At 33.5% G+C, this 15,348-nt stretch overlaps 1 protein-coding gene across 2 annotated transcripts; it reads left to right on the top strand.

Moving 5' to 3' along the window:
* Nucleotides 1–1,124: 1,124 nt before the first annotated feature.
* LOC117112590 (adenosine receptor A2b-like) lies at nucleotides 1,125–14,855 on the top strand. 2 transcript variants are annotated; one of them, XM_033255687.1, is made up of 4 exons: nucleotides 1,125–1,239; nucleotides 8,574–8,720; nucleotides 10,163–10,937; nucleotides 11,816–14,855. In XM_033255687.1, exons 3-4 carry the CDS (start codon nucleotides 10,368–10,370, stop codon nucleotides 12,290–12,292), a joined length of 1,047 nt encoding a protein of 348 aa, XP_033111578.1. In that variant the 5' UTR covers nucleotides 1,125–1,239; nucleotides 8,574–8,720; nucleotides 10,163–10,367; the 3' UTR covers nucleotides 12,293–14,855. The 2 variants fall into 2 exon arrangements, with proteins under 2 accessions (XP_033111578.1, XP_033111579.1); XM_033255688.1 differs by lacking the exon at nucleotides 1,125–1,239 and adding an exon at nucleotides 8,237–8,360.
* The last annotated feature ends 493 nt before the right edge of the window (nucleotides 14,856–15,348 follow it).

Genomic DNA, 15,348 nt, shown 5'->3' with positions numbered 1-15,348 from the left:
TATGAAATTCGGTAGATGATAATTATGCACATATCAGTACTTTACACAGAAATATGAAATGCGATCGAAGCTAAAACTATTTCAATGTTGTGGCAATCCCATAAGAGGAAAACTCCACTTCATAATCACGAAAATATCATTTATATTCGTGTAAGTTCGTTTGAAATGTAAAACTTGTCTTGGATTGAATGAAAATTACTGCGATTTATTTCGAGTTCTATTTGTAAGAGACGATTCGAAAAGGGGCTTTCGATTTATTACCGATAGCCTAAATTGCACATAATTGTGTCAGCATTTCCTGATTTTTCTGTTATAGGATAAAATTACATTTTTCTAGCACACTCCTCTAATCCCGATAGCATTGGTTAAATAAGGAATTATGCCCATTGTGGCTACGTCACGGTCAAACATAGGCTAATAATTAAAAAATTGATATTGATGATGATAATGATGACGATAACGATGATGATGATGTTACCTTAATAAGGGTTCTACTGTATTAAGATAAAAAAAAAAAAACAAACAAACAAACAAAAACAAAAATAAAAACATAAACAAAAAACTGACCTGACCTTTCGAATAAACCATACATAGTAAGGCAGTAAACACGTCACTTAGCAAACACATTCATTTAATTTTAAATCCTTTCGGTACCTTTCACTTTGCTGGGATTAAGGAAACTTTCTAGAAGCAGCAGGATGGATAGTCGCTCGCGGCGGCTATCGGCGCTCTATTAGCCGTATTATATTATTAGTTAGTTATTATTATTATTAATTTTATTACATATTATTTTATTTTGTATCATTTTTGTAATTTAGACTTAGGCCTAGCGAGGTATCACATGTACATTTATCTAGGGCTTATGTCATTTATTCGCTCCAGTTTTGAAAAAAAAGTTATCAAATATCAATTATTTTTACGGCTATCAAATATCGACTCTGTTAAAGTTATTCAAAATTGGTTATGCCAAGTTATCCAATATCGATTACGTTATGTTTATTCGATATTTATTACATGCAATGTACCCTGATGCATGCTTTTAGAATAACTGAACGGTGGCGATGTATGACGCAGGGAGTCACGTGATTCTGGCGAACATCTTGGCGTAATTTCTATCAGTTTGAGAGGAGCGTCAGTGACGGACGATTAGAAGCCGATGCGGCTACTGATTAATGTGGTCATATGAATAACACTAATGTACTGGACCTATCTAAACCACCGTAGTGTTTAAAATACGAGGTAAGCATAACTCCTCTTTCGTATTTAATGCTTTGAATAAACCTTAATTTTGCTTTCATTGGACATACGTTTTCATTTGTTTTCAGGAGGGTTTTTTTTTTAGTTTAATTGCGTTTATTTTATTGCTTCATTCTTTATTTGTTATATTATAGTCGTTAAACATCATCATTTTATAACGATTTACATTTATCTTTAAAGAATAATGATACTACTGCTGCTTCTAATCCTACTACAAAGATATTTTTATCATTTACAGGGCCTATACGGTACTGTATTAGTTTCATCTTATTTTGTATCTCCAGTTTATATGTTAATTACGGAGATTTACGGTATATATTATTATCATCATTCATTAACATCGTCACCACCGTCATTATCATAATCATTACCATTATTATCATTATCTTTATTATTATTATTATTATTATTAGTTATTTTATTATTATTATTATTATTAGTTATTTTATTATTATTATTATTATTATTATTATTATTATTATTATTATTATTATTATTATTATTATTATTATTATTATTATTATTACAGGTGTCCTTCCAATTGAAGACCTCTCCAATTAAAGACACCTCCAACTAAAGACCACATTTCCGTGGCCCGGTTGAATGCCTCTTTTATCATTAGTTATTTCATCCAATTAAAAGTTACCTCTATTTAAAGACCAAAGACCATGGATTTGGAAGAAACCTAACTGAAAATTTCCCTCCAATTAAATACCACTATAAAATAAATAGTAATGTTAATGCAAATGTTTCTATAATAAATTATGATATATGACTTACACAAAGCCAATGTACGAAATAGAAATCAGCTTAAATTCGTCTAAAGTCCATTTTTTGCTTAAATCCGATTTATCAATATGGCTTAGCTTTAAAATTCTTAAAATTAAAAAATTGTACGCATGCGCCACCGAATACGACTTTTACATTAAGATTTTGCTAATATGGTTTGATAAATCATCTTAAGATATTTGCTTAGGGACATCTTATGTTTATAGACTTAAAGACGTTCGCTAAGCTGAGATGGATCCCGGGCCTGGAGTACCAAGTCTCCAGCAGAGTCCGGGAATAGAGTCTCCTGGAAATCTGCGGGAAAGCCTCTCACGAGCAACAAGAAATCATCTCCCGCAAATTCATGATGATCTTTGCATGCTTATACAAGATTTTACTATTGCATTATGAATTGTCTCCCTCTATTTAGTGCAATCATAATGGTTATCACACCATGCACAGCAAAAAATATATTTAGATGCCTTAAGAAAACTCATTTAAACAGATTTCCCAGATTGTAGAAACATATTGTATAATTCTTTAATAAATACATTAAAATATATAGTGATTTTGATGTAGTTTTTAAAAATATATGATAGATATACAGTACATCAACATAATACATAACATAAGATGATGTTTTGTGTATAGTGCTATATATTATTAGTAGGACAGTATTGTTAGTAATATTGTAATGGTGATTTGGAAGGAGTTGATGTGTGACTACCAGGAAATCGTTAAGAATCAATAACAGCATACAGTAACTGTACATCCACTCTAAAAAATATTTTGAATACTAGAAATTGCAAATTGCAAGTGAAGTGCTGCGAAGTACAACTGCATATAAATGTTCTTCGAACAAAATTATTTATGCGAGTCAAGTGAAAATAATGAATAATAAAAATATAACAAACAATATGAGACACGACCCATTGTCTATTAGAACACTTCTCATTGGGTAACAAAGTTGTAATTTTTCATTTTTGTCAAAAAGTGTCTATAGTGGTGAATTATGGTTTAGGTTTTTTTTTAATAAAGTTTCAAAAATATCTATGTATGTGGAAAATGTAGTTGATTACCAAAGATTACAATTTTTATTTTGAAGACTGCATGGTCTAGGAAGTGTACATTTTTTATGGGGCAAGTTTCCAAGGGCTGGTTTTCTATGGGCGAGTTGACTGCCAAAGAGTGTTGCCAAAGTGCGAGCCAGCGTGTTATTTGATCAAAAGTGCGAGACATTGCAAGTGTGAGCCAGTGAGCCATGACGTCACGACAATAGATTCGAGACGTTACTATTTTTTTTAAAGGTCTAATAATGAATTATTGTGATGTTAAATAGTCAATGTTAGCTATCAAGGAGCGACGTTGTTTTTCTTTGGGACCGTTCATCCCTTCAAGGCTAGGCCTATACCATCCTAGCTAGTTTAGGCCTAGAGTAGGATAAGGCTAGCGCGACATGCGGACGTTGGTACGTGTTGGTTAGTCTACAAACGTCGCCTAAAGTAATTGATTTTAGCCGGCAGAACGAAAGAAGGAAACTCCGCTTTTCAGTCGTCTTAGGCCGTTGATTTTTGACAAACAATGAACTTCAGAGGTCAAACTGCTGTCAAGAATATGAATTGGCTGCTTCGCAGCAAAAACAATCTTACATATTTTATTATATCGCTTCTTGATTTTCCTCTAAATGGTGATATTTATAGACCACTTTTAGAGGGATTCTAATTAGAAACCAAAGCTGCTAAAGACCACTAAAATCCCGGAAACAAAAATGGTCTTCAATCGGAGGGAGACCTGTATTTATTTTAGTTACAATAGTTAAGGAATAACATGACGAATAGAAACTCCTGAGGAATAATATCATTGATTTTATTTTGTTATACGGAATGTGGTTTCATCTTCCGAAGAGAGGCCTAAGGAATGATTTTTAAGAACTGTAGAAAGGTGATAAAATCACTCCTTCTTCAGCATGTTGTTAGGTGGGTGCTTAGGAACCTCAAGCTTTTAATGGGTCCCCACACCCACTCCCCTCGCCGTGGATACGCTACTGATACGTAACCATCGTGATACCTGCGCACCCGCGCATGTTATTGTCTTTTCGGTAATTATGAGCTTTCGGTGACGACGAGCTTTCGTCGCCAAAACCGCATCAATGCATTCAAGAAATCAATTCACCATTAGTTCTAAATTGAGCATGACCACCGTCATTGCCATAAAGTTGGTCATCTCTAAAATTTCACCCTCTTTAACAATTAGTGCCATTAATAGCATTCTCATAATCCTCTCTATCGCCATACCATCTTCACCACCATTACCGTCGGTGCCTATATTATTCTTGTCGCTATCTCTCATTATTCTGTCTTTTTTATAACTCTAATTTCGTCTTGCCATTGTTATAAATGAAATAGGGTAGCTTATTTTCAATCGCACTGACAATCCTCATAATGATGATTAAGCCCAGTGAATTTTAAATGAACCCAATTCAACATACAACATCAATTTATTTCCAACGTACATAACTAGGTTCACTTAACATCTAGGTTACATCTGCTTACGAAAGGAGGTAAAGAAAATGCTACAATATAAAAACCTAATTAGAATACTGCACTATGTAAATATACAAAATTCATGAGAAACTTTAGTAGTATGTATACGATGTGGATATTAGGATATATTATGTAGATACAGTAGAATCCCTTCTTTGGGACACCCCTAGTATTTAGGGGGTACCGTACCTTTTGACCGAAAATTGGGGGAAAGTATATCCTTCAACACAAGGTCAACCCCTATTCCAAGGGCAATCCTCTTAAGGGGACACTTTTTGGTCCTGAATGTGTCCCCTTAATATTAATCAACAAGTAAGGACTGTTACGGTATTTTCTATCTGTGGCACCCGATGAAGTGTGATGATTTACCATTAAAAAGTTACGTATAATTAAAATATAAGTTATATAAACCTTAACCGCCGTCTCCGCTAAGAGAAAATGTCTCACTGTCCCCACCTTCAAATTGAAAACATGGCCAACGAACCTTTGTTTTTCTGCCTCATTTCTGTGCCATTTTGTCTGTCAAAAACTCACCCTCTTCGGATTCATTTAAACTCAATTTAAAAATTCATTTCAATTTATTTACTCTACTCTTTTCCCACATTCATATCCACATTGTCTTTTTACGTTTATATTTTATTACTGTACTTTACTCCTTTCATGCTCTATATATATATACTTTCGCTCTTTTGATCATATATTTTGATGCGATGATGCGATGACGATAATCATGATGATGCGATAATGATGATTATGATGATGTTGATTATGATTTTAATGATGATGATGATAGATTACAGTGTCACAAAACAAAACACTCTGTCTCAAAACACGCAGCTTGTAGGCATAATGCCGCATATTCTCGCGTATAAGGCAATCCGCATATAAAACGAGAAAATTTTTGGATGTCGACCACATAGGACGACACCCTCCCCAACAGTTACTGCTATTTTGGTCTCGATACTGCATCTAACTGGCTGGAACAGAGCCAAATGTAGGGCCAATCTTCCTAAAAACAACAATGGCTTTTAAATGTTCAACAAAATCCTATTTCCCAGATTTAAAATTGCGTTCATTCATGCTACAGTTAGTAGCTTCCTTTTCAGCAGTAAATTTACGTGTTACGGACGATCCGCTCGTACATAAGATAAACATGAATTTAAAAAGAAACATCTGTTTTGTAACGTGTATAAAATGACACCCTGTTTTTCGTGGCGTAACGGGTGCCAAGTTCAAATTTCCATACGAATCAATTTTACACCTATAGCCCTGTTGCATGAAATAATTACATTTTACAACTTTAGGATTTTTCATAGTTGAAATCAATTAATTCAATCAAAGTTTTCGATGCATACAAATATGGATTTTTTTTTATCTATCTTGAAAAAGCATTAGCTTAGCAGCTACCGCACACGCAACGACTTTGTCTGCTACAAACGCTATTGCGATGGAGAAATGACAAATTTGCATGTGTTGGCCTTCTCAGCTAATATCATATTTTCTATCGCCAGTGGATTGCGACACCTTGTCTTTTTCAATCGAAGTCGTATAAATGATGATACAGAACGCACGACATCTTGCCATTAACAAACTCATCATCACTGTTTGATGACTTCGTTCTGTACAACCTTATGTAGATTGAAAGTAATCCACTACAATCGAAGCAAATTTTGATTAATTGATGTTCAAAAAATCTACAAAAAGGCTCAAGGGTGAATATTATAATTACAAATCATGTATTTCAAGTGGCGGGCTTGAATAACATGATCGAGGCAAGAAAAAAAGTTCTGACATGAGTTTGGCAGCATCGCAGTTCCACACTAACTTATCTCTAACCAAAGAAGACAATGTCACTTTATTTCAACTCAAGATATCTGAAAAAAAATTATCGTGCAGTAAGAATTAATAAATAGCTTATGTGAGAATCGAACCAGCACCCTTCAGAGTATACGGTCTACCGTTTCGACTCACTTTACAATTAAACCGTCCTAATTGACCATGATCCTTTCTCCTAAATCAGTATTTTCTTTGCTCTGGAGTGGAACGGAACCCCTCCCAAACAGTGATGGCTACGGCTTGACGATATTTTTACAGTACAGTTAGACCATATTCTAAAGTCGATATCAAAAAAGATTTCAAATTACCATGATTAAGGATACCAAATACAAATACAAATAAATACTCTTTAATAGCAATCTGCAAATTACAAATGATAAATTACAAATTGAATTTTTAAAAAATAGAAATATAAAACAATATAGAAATATATATATAAAGATAAATATTATATAAAAATTATACCTAATTGTAAGTACATAATTATAATTGGAAATTCGGCAGCCGTGTTTCGACTTCATGTTGCCGATTCTACAACATAAGTAAGCCAATAAACTTTTCAATCCAAGTATACTGTATAGCATTTCATTAAGAGAAATAATAATCATCTTGGTATTAGTTCATGGATATAGAAGACCAAGAAAAGCTGGATCTATAATGGAGAGTATTACACTTATATAGGCGTACGCCTATAAATAGGCGCAATATATTTACTGTCTGGTGCACGAAAATTGTAAAAATTTACCAACAATGTGTGAAATTAAAAGATTTCATTTGCTGATTAATCACAAATTATATAGACCTATAATTATTTTCTAAATTGCATTGGCAATGCTGTCTTTTCTGCCTAAATACTCATTGATTTGGTTGCATGGGAGAGAAATTCTACCTCAAAACCCATTCGTTTAACCACCCTGTGACTGAAAAATATTGACGTGCAGCCCCGACCCAACTACCCCAATACTCCCTCGCCACCCCCCCCCAGACAGCTTCCACCCCACACCCGCCAACCAGGTTCCAGTGGTCGTTATGCTAGTGAATAACTACACTTCTTCATTCGCATTGTCTGCGGTTTCATCAGCATTCATGTTTTATTGAACTCAAGACCTTAGTTCATCTTATATGTGTAAATAAAAGAGCATCAGCGAATTATTAAGCGTTTCAATATAAACCTTAATGTCATAACATTACTGTACATGAACTGAAACCTTCCAAATGGGGAGCATGTTTGTTATACGTTTCTCTTTGTGTAAAACAGTGATTTATTTCTTAGGAGGGGAATATATAACCAAATCCATTTCCCCTTGTATCTATCGGCCATTGAATAACTCAGAATACGAATTCCAATTTACTAAATATTTTACAGCATAAATTTTGGTTAACAAAAAAAAAAAAAAAAAATATATATATATATATATATATATATAGGCCTATATATATACGATATATATATATATGTATTAAATATAATATATAATGATACGTACATGGGATATTGAACCTTTTGTAGTTTCAAATACATCACTAGGATGTATTACTATATAGTATATATTTATTATATATATGTATATATAAATATATAGGCCTATATATTATGATGAATATATATATATATAGGCCTATATAATGAATATATATAGGCCTATATGAATTTTGTTAACTCAGTATACTAGATGAAATACCGATAGTACATACTAGTACATGCTATTAGCGTGGCGCAGTGTTTTGTCTATGCATGCGTCATATGTCATAATGCATGCTATCCGTCATCCACTAGAATAATGATCATTAGTCTTCCTCGCATATCTACTCGGATGCAACTCCCGTGTCGCGCCGTGTCTTAATTTAATCACATAAGTGCGCGGGAACAGTATTTAACGGTTGATCGATTCACAGGAATGTACGTGTTCATGCGCAAAACTTAACTAACACGATAATACCTGGTCACCATTTGCAGTAAGAAAACAAATCTTGTATTCGTCTTATAACACATCTTTTCGTTTTATCATTTTATTTATTCATTAATTCCGGCGATAAGCCTATATATGGTCTGTCGAATTAAAAGCTTAGACACACTCTCATAAAGAAAAATGTTATTCATTGCTACGCCATAAAGTAATAGGTAAAAATGGCTTGGTTTCGCATATCATTCATTTTGTTTCCTTGCAGTTGTAGCATCGTCTGATGGGACTCTTTATTTCTTGGATATGTATTCGAAGATAAAACCATGAGTTCAACGAACACGAAAGGTGCTGAGCAATACGACCAAAGGAGACGTTAGAGAAAAAGAAACTCAGCGTATACGAGGAAAATGAGGTAAGAGCAAGCCTTAGCAGTAGTATTAGCCTAAGTAAACTCAATTAGCACCCATTTGTAAGTTCAGAAGGTTATCATTGTTTGGGCAAACACCGGATACATCAAATACATTTAATTTTCTAAATTTCATCAAAATTACACACCGCCATCTACGTAATCTCGTCTCGTATGTATCTGCTAAAGTATATGTCTAAATGTCTACATATTATGGCTAATATAACTTTGAGTAATATACTTTGCATACCAAATACCGTAATACAATATCAGTAAAATTATTAATAATATTAGTAGTAGTAGTAGTAGTAGTAGTAGTAGTAGTAGTAGTAGTAGTAGTAGTAGTAGTAGTAGTAGTAGTAGTAGTAGTAGTAGTAGTAGTAGTAGTAGTAGTAGTAGTAGTAGTAGTAGTAGTAGTAGTAGTAGTAGTAGTAGTAGTAGTAGTAGTAGTAGTAGTAGTAGTAGTAGTAGTAGTAGTAGTAGTAGTAGTAGTAGTAGTAGTAGTAGTAGTAATAGTAGGCCTAGTAGCAGTAGTAGTAGTAGTAGTAGTAGTAGTAGTAGTAGTAGTAGTAGTAAAATCAAACTATTATTTAAAATTGTTCAGTAAATGAAATTTAAAAAAAAAACATAAAACAGGGTCGTAATGAAGTAAAGACACGCATGATAAATGATATACGTGTGTTAGAATGTTTATGGTTATGTTGGTCATTTATGCCATCATTTTTAAAGCTATAAAAAGTCAGGTAAGCTTTCATTTTCCTTTTATCATTAACAATAGACCTGTCAATCAATAAATATCTCTGTAATTGGTATTAATAGGAAAGCCATGTCTTCCTGTAGAATTCAACTTTATTGGACTTTTAGTTGTTTGACCGTCTTCACCATTGCCTACTTTAACCTTTGTCGATATGTCGATAAATGTGTCATTTGTTGAAGCAACCTGTTAATTCTAATTAAGGTCTTAACCGAAATATATCAAATTGTTTCACATAAAATCAAAATTTTTATTTATAATTGTTCAATAAATGAAATTAAAAATTTAAAAAAAAAAAAAACATAAAACCGGGTCATAATAAAGTAAACACACGCATAATAAATGATATACGTGCGTTAGAATGTAGACTGCGCATGTGCGCAATTATTGTTGCTTGAAAGTGCACCACGCATGCTTACGTCAACTACACTCACTTCAAGTGTATAAAGCAACATTTAACTGAATCAAGATCATTCATTCCTATGATATGCAGTATAATTGTTATTCCATGTCGTTTATAATTCCTGTCATTTAGTTTATTGCATGTTTTCAATGAAAAGTCATAAATCGGATTTTATGTAAAAAAAATCGCTTTCCAGAAAAAAACAATATCGTATAATGATTTGCAATTTTATGTAGATATGTATACGCTTACACAAACATACACGAACTAATTATTTCGACTTCTTTCCAGGAAGAAATAATTGACAGTTGCAACTACTTACTAGGGAACAAGTAAATACCGCTTGGGTAATTGGCCATTGGAGCAATTTGTATTTCCGAGTCAGACGACGCTTTTAAAAAGACTTCGTAAAGAAGAACTGCCAAAAGAAATCTAGATCTGGATATATACGTACGTCTGAATGCCCGTTAAAGATAAATCGGACATACAATGAGTGATGGAATCGTGGTATTTATTTCTTGAAGTTCTTATAGCTATTTCCTCTGTCATCGGAAATGGATTCGCGTTGTGGATTCTATTTGTCACTCCACGTCTTCAGACCATCACAAACCACTTTATAGCATCTCTCGCTTTTGCAGATTTTTTAGTCGGACTCCTTGGGATTCCGTTTGCGATTCTCACAAGCCTCGGCCTCCCGGAAAATTTTCGAGGTTGCCTGATTATGTTAACTTTCCTACTATGGCTATGCGGTACGTCAACGTTTAGTTTGATAGGCGTGACTCTAGAACGTTATGTAGCCGTACTATGTCCTCTACGTTACCCAAGCCTAGTGACTGTTAACAAAACATATGTTGTAATAGCAATATCCTGGGCAGGGGCTGCTATTATTGGTTTTCTGCCAGCGTTTGGCTGGAATTTGGGTTGGAACAGCGATATGCCCAAGTGCTTTTTTATGGATGTGATTGATACTCGATATATGGTCTTCAATGGCGCTATGGTCATTTATCTACCGTTTATGGTTATGTTGGTCATTTATGCAATTATTTTTAAAGCTATAAGAAGTCAGGTAAGCTTTCAGTTTCCTTTTATCATTAACAATAGACCTGTCAATCAATAAATATAATATATCTCTGTAATTGGTAATAAACGGAAAGCCATGTCTTCCTGTAGAATTCAACTTTATTGGACTTTTAGTTGTTTGACCGCCTTAACCATTGCCTCATTTAACGTTTGATCTTTTGTTACATAATTTTGAAAGCACTCTCTGTCTTGAAGTGAAAAGAAAGAGAAAATCCTTATTCCATATTTGAATTGCTTATATTTAAGCAAGTAATTAACTTGCAATTAGTCATTAACGGTTACCCGTAGGCTCACCCCTATATCTGTCTCTTATACACATCTAGATGTGTATAAGAGACAGATATATATATTATCTGCGTCTGAATGGTTTGATCCTATTAAATGAGTTATTGAACATTTAATTTTTGTTGTTTTTCTGTGGTTTTTTTTTTGTTGTTGAAAAGACAGTGTATCTCCTATAAAAATTCTATCTAATTAGCACATATACATAATAGGTGATTTTCGTCATGTACTTCATTCATTATGCTTATGTGTTATTAAAGCAACTTAGCTATTACCAATTAGGCCAACTGCGACGATCTTTATGTACCTATTTATAAAGGGCACTTTAGAAAACAGTATTTTCCAATTACAAAACATTAATAAAAACGATTTTAAAATAGAACGACGGTATATAAAATGGTTGCTGAATCAAATTATTAAAAATATATTGAACAAATTAATATTGTGACCCGTCGCATTAATTTAATTCACACTAAACAAAATACCAAACTTTTAGCTACATTTAGGCCTGGAATGGGCTTAAACATCGGCATTTATTTGGAGCCCAAGCTGAAACTGAAAAATTACCCATCTTCCTTTCAGGTACGGCGTATACGACCAGGTGTTGCTGTACCATCTGTATCAAGGACGGGAATCGAGCAGCCTAGTGTCCCATCAACATCCACCTCTGTTTTGTCCAGCTCGCTCAAACAGGAGATCCGCGCGGCCAAATCGCTCGGAATAATTGTAGTATTCTTCATGTTGTCCTGGCTACCACTGACTGTCATGAACACAGTATTTGCTCTGCACCCATCGTCTGCAGCGAGTTTCCCGCCAATGCTCCTCAAATTCTTTATACTTTTGTCTCATGCAAACTCGGCTGGAAATCCATTGTTGTATGCTTATGGAAAAGACTTTCGAAACGCTTATAAAAAGAAACTTCATGAACTTTTTCCTTGTTTGAGTGATGCCCTGAAACCAAGTTCTAGATCTGTGTCGGACGAAGTCCAGTCGGCGCAAGTGATATCACCTATTACATTAGACAAGAAAACATCACAAAATCCTTCAATCATAGCGTAGTACGTGGATTTGGAAATACGACAATGTCATTAAATATAATGTAATTTTATTTATAATAATGTTCATTATTATTATTATTATTATTATTATTATTATTATTATTATTATTATTATTATACTGCATTATTATTATTATTATTATTATTATTATTATTATTATTATTATTATTATTATTATTTTATCATTATAATAATTATTATAAGGATGCTGTGGATTGACAGCATAAATGGATTTTGTAAAATCAAACTTATGAAAACAATAATGACATTGATTAATATAACCTCACAAATTGACCAAAAAATGTGTATATTTAAATTTCTGTGACATTCTTCAACGTATTTCCAACATTAAAGTATTACTAAGTCGAGCGCACTGGTGGTAACACACTATAGTGCATCAAGTGAGTATGTGTAAATTCGGCTACGCGCTATATTATCACAAGCAATCAAAGATGGAGAAATCAGGATGTTTATGTTAGTTAAAAGCCTAAATTGGTATTCGAAATGCCCTACTATACATTGGCTTAACTTAGAGGCATCTTACTATCTAATAGACACTCTTACCAGGGCTGTATCCAGGATTGCCAATGTAGGATGCATGGGTGTGCACATATGCACAAACTGGGGGGGGGGGTTACCTAGAATTCCAGAGACGTCAATAGCAAGGGGCAGCTTCAGTATTGTAGAGATCTAAGGGCCGAAATATTGGCCTACCGATACAAGTATAAAATTTTAAGTTTTCTAAAAATCTTATTACAAAAAAATAATAAATTTTCCATTTAGCAAATTCTCGACTGTCTTAAAATGTGGACCTTTTCCGTTTATGAGGACGGTGCATACGCACCCATTGCATCCCCCTGGATACGGGCCTGTTTTTACTCATTGAGTATGATCTAGGCCTAGTAGTAGGCCTACAGATTATACTGGATACTTTGGACAATACATAGAATTGAAAATGAATTCATTAAGAAAACTGTAAGGCGATATCAAGTTATGAGTATCAATAACGACATGATTTATAATAAGTCTCATAAATTTAACTGATAATCAAACAAGTGGTCGCTTCTTTCTGGGAATTGAGACAACATGTATAATGACAATATTTTAAGTGAGGCATTTTATTTTATGATAATGCCTAGTGATGATTTACAAACTTCTAATAGTATAAGTACCAATATTGAATTATAATTTATGAAATCAAATCAGCCAGGTTAATGCTCTAGTTATCTTCGTAGAATTGTTAGTAAAACGGAAGTTACAATATTATCAATGACATGTCATTAACGGTTACCCGTAGGCGCACCCCTATATTGTCTTGATAGCCGTTGAGGCAAAAAAAAAACTTCATGTAGCATAAGGTGATAGTGATAAATTCTTCTGATTACTTGGAATGGGCACGAACTCAATAAGAAGAGGCGTGGTGACGACACTGACGACTAGTGCTGTCGTTTAATATGATGCGTATCAGCCAATTTTTGTCAACTAAAGTTAATACACATCGAAGCATTTGGGTAGTTACATTAAAGGCATAGTAGTTAAGGAGGAAAAATGTAAATTGAATGAAGTGAGTGTTTGTTAGTAATAGTGGAATTTAAACTGCCACAGCAATTCTGAATCTATCTGTAGGACTGTAAATTTTTGACAAATATATTTATATTTCCACTTGATTAAGTAAGTTTAAAAACAATTTAAGTTCTCGTCTTCCTAGCAAGTTTGTACATATCGTATATTGATATCAACTAATTTTATTTAAGGTTATCATATATTCTGATGTCATTGTGTTAAAGTGAAAATAAAAGGTTTTTATCTTTCATTTCATTCTTCCTCCTAATTGAGTTACTACCATTTAAAAAAAAAACACTTCGGGCTCATATACAATGAATGTTTGAAGAAAATGTGTATCTAACAAATCTGTCAAGTTCAGAAACGTGTTTATATGGATATACTTAAGCATAATTCATGAATATTCTTGAGTATCTTATGTAATTCTCTAACAAGCCTGTGATTATTCATATTAATGAATGTATATGGCCTGTTGCATTGATACAGAATGTTAAACAATAATGATCATGTAAAATCATCTGAACGTGTTCCCATGACACCTGGACAAAATGGCAAAACTTAAAAACATTATTAATTAAATTAGCTATGATAACTTTTCGGGTTGTTGGTTTTCTTTAATATTAATGAGTGCCATTTTTAGCCCAGATGTGAGAGACACACAGTTACGAGTTACTTTAATGCGGTTAGGAAGCCAACATAATGATTATGTCATGGGCCTATAAATTGTAGTTTTTAGATGTTGAAAATAGTTTGTCAGATTTTAAAGATCGACAGTAGGCCTATGCCTATATGAAAATAATAGTCAAAATATTAAAATCTATACGGTACTGATCGATGATTTGACAACATACCGGTACTTATTCATGTTCTAAAAAAATTAACATAAAACTTGCGACTTAGTCCGCATTTCGTGGAAACAGGACACCTATTATAAGATTTTTCTGAACAAATTTTGTTGGAATTTACAGTAGCTAAATAAAGGCTTGGAATGTCAAGTAAATAAGGTGTCAGGACTTTGTATTAAAACTGCAAAAAAACGCTGTGAGATGTAACTCTGTCCACTTGCTCTGTCTTAGTTAAAGAAGAATAAAATGTTCAAGTTTTCAAGAGCATGTGTATTTGGAATATGTAACAAAGTCTTGTTTTTCAGACCCCAAGGTATAGATTCAGAACTAAAGACTTAAGATATAAACTCCGAAACATTACAAAGACGAGAACATAAATGGGATGATAAATCATATAATGAAGTAGCTTGGAATTTTCCTAGTGAGTTTGTAGAACAAAATGTACCGCGGTTCAACGGTAGACCTCTTTAAACGACGAAGGCGCCGGTGTCTGAACTTTAAGCAATCGAGAAATTGAGGCAAGATTTCTATATTAAGACAAGAGCCATCAGATTCAGTGTTGAGAGATTATGTTACCATTACAGTTTACGTTTCCGTCTATGTTTATATTAATATCGAATCGGCGGGCATTTCTACGACAACGGAGTG

This window comes from Anneissia japonica, unplaced genomic scaffold (genome assembly GCF_011630105.1).
Source record: "Anneissia japonica isolate Jap-2015-1 unplaced genomic scaffold, ASM1163010v1 scaffold287715_len1027211_cov185, whole genome shotgun sequence".
Taxonomy (NCBI): domain Eukaryota; kingdom Metazoa; phylum Echinodermata; class Crinoidea; order Comatulida; family Comatulidae; genus Anneissia; species Anneissia japonica.
The sequence above is the reverse complement of the archived record's forward strand: the minus strand, read 5'-3'. Positions and strand labels throughout refer to the sequence as shown.

What these genes read in the sequence shown, in the direction of transcription:
- LOC117112590 (XM_033255687.1), top strand. Translation starts at nt 10,368, where the DNA reads ATGGAATCGTGGTATTTATTTCTTGAAGTTCTTATAGCTATTTCCTCT. An exon ending in TTAAAGCTATAAGAAGTCAG is followed by an intron (nt 10,938 to 11,815) that starts GTAAGCTTTCAG and finishes TCTTCCTTTCAG; the next exon opens with GTACGGCGTATACGACCAGG.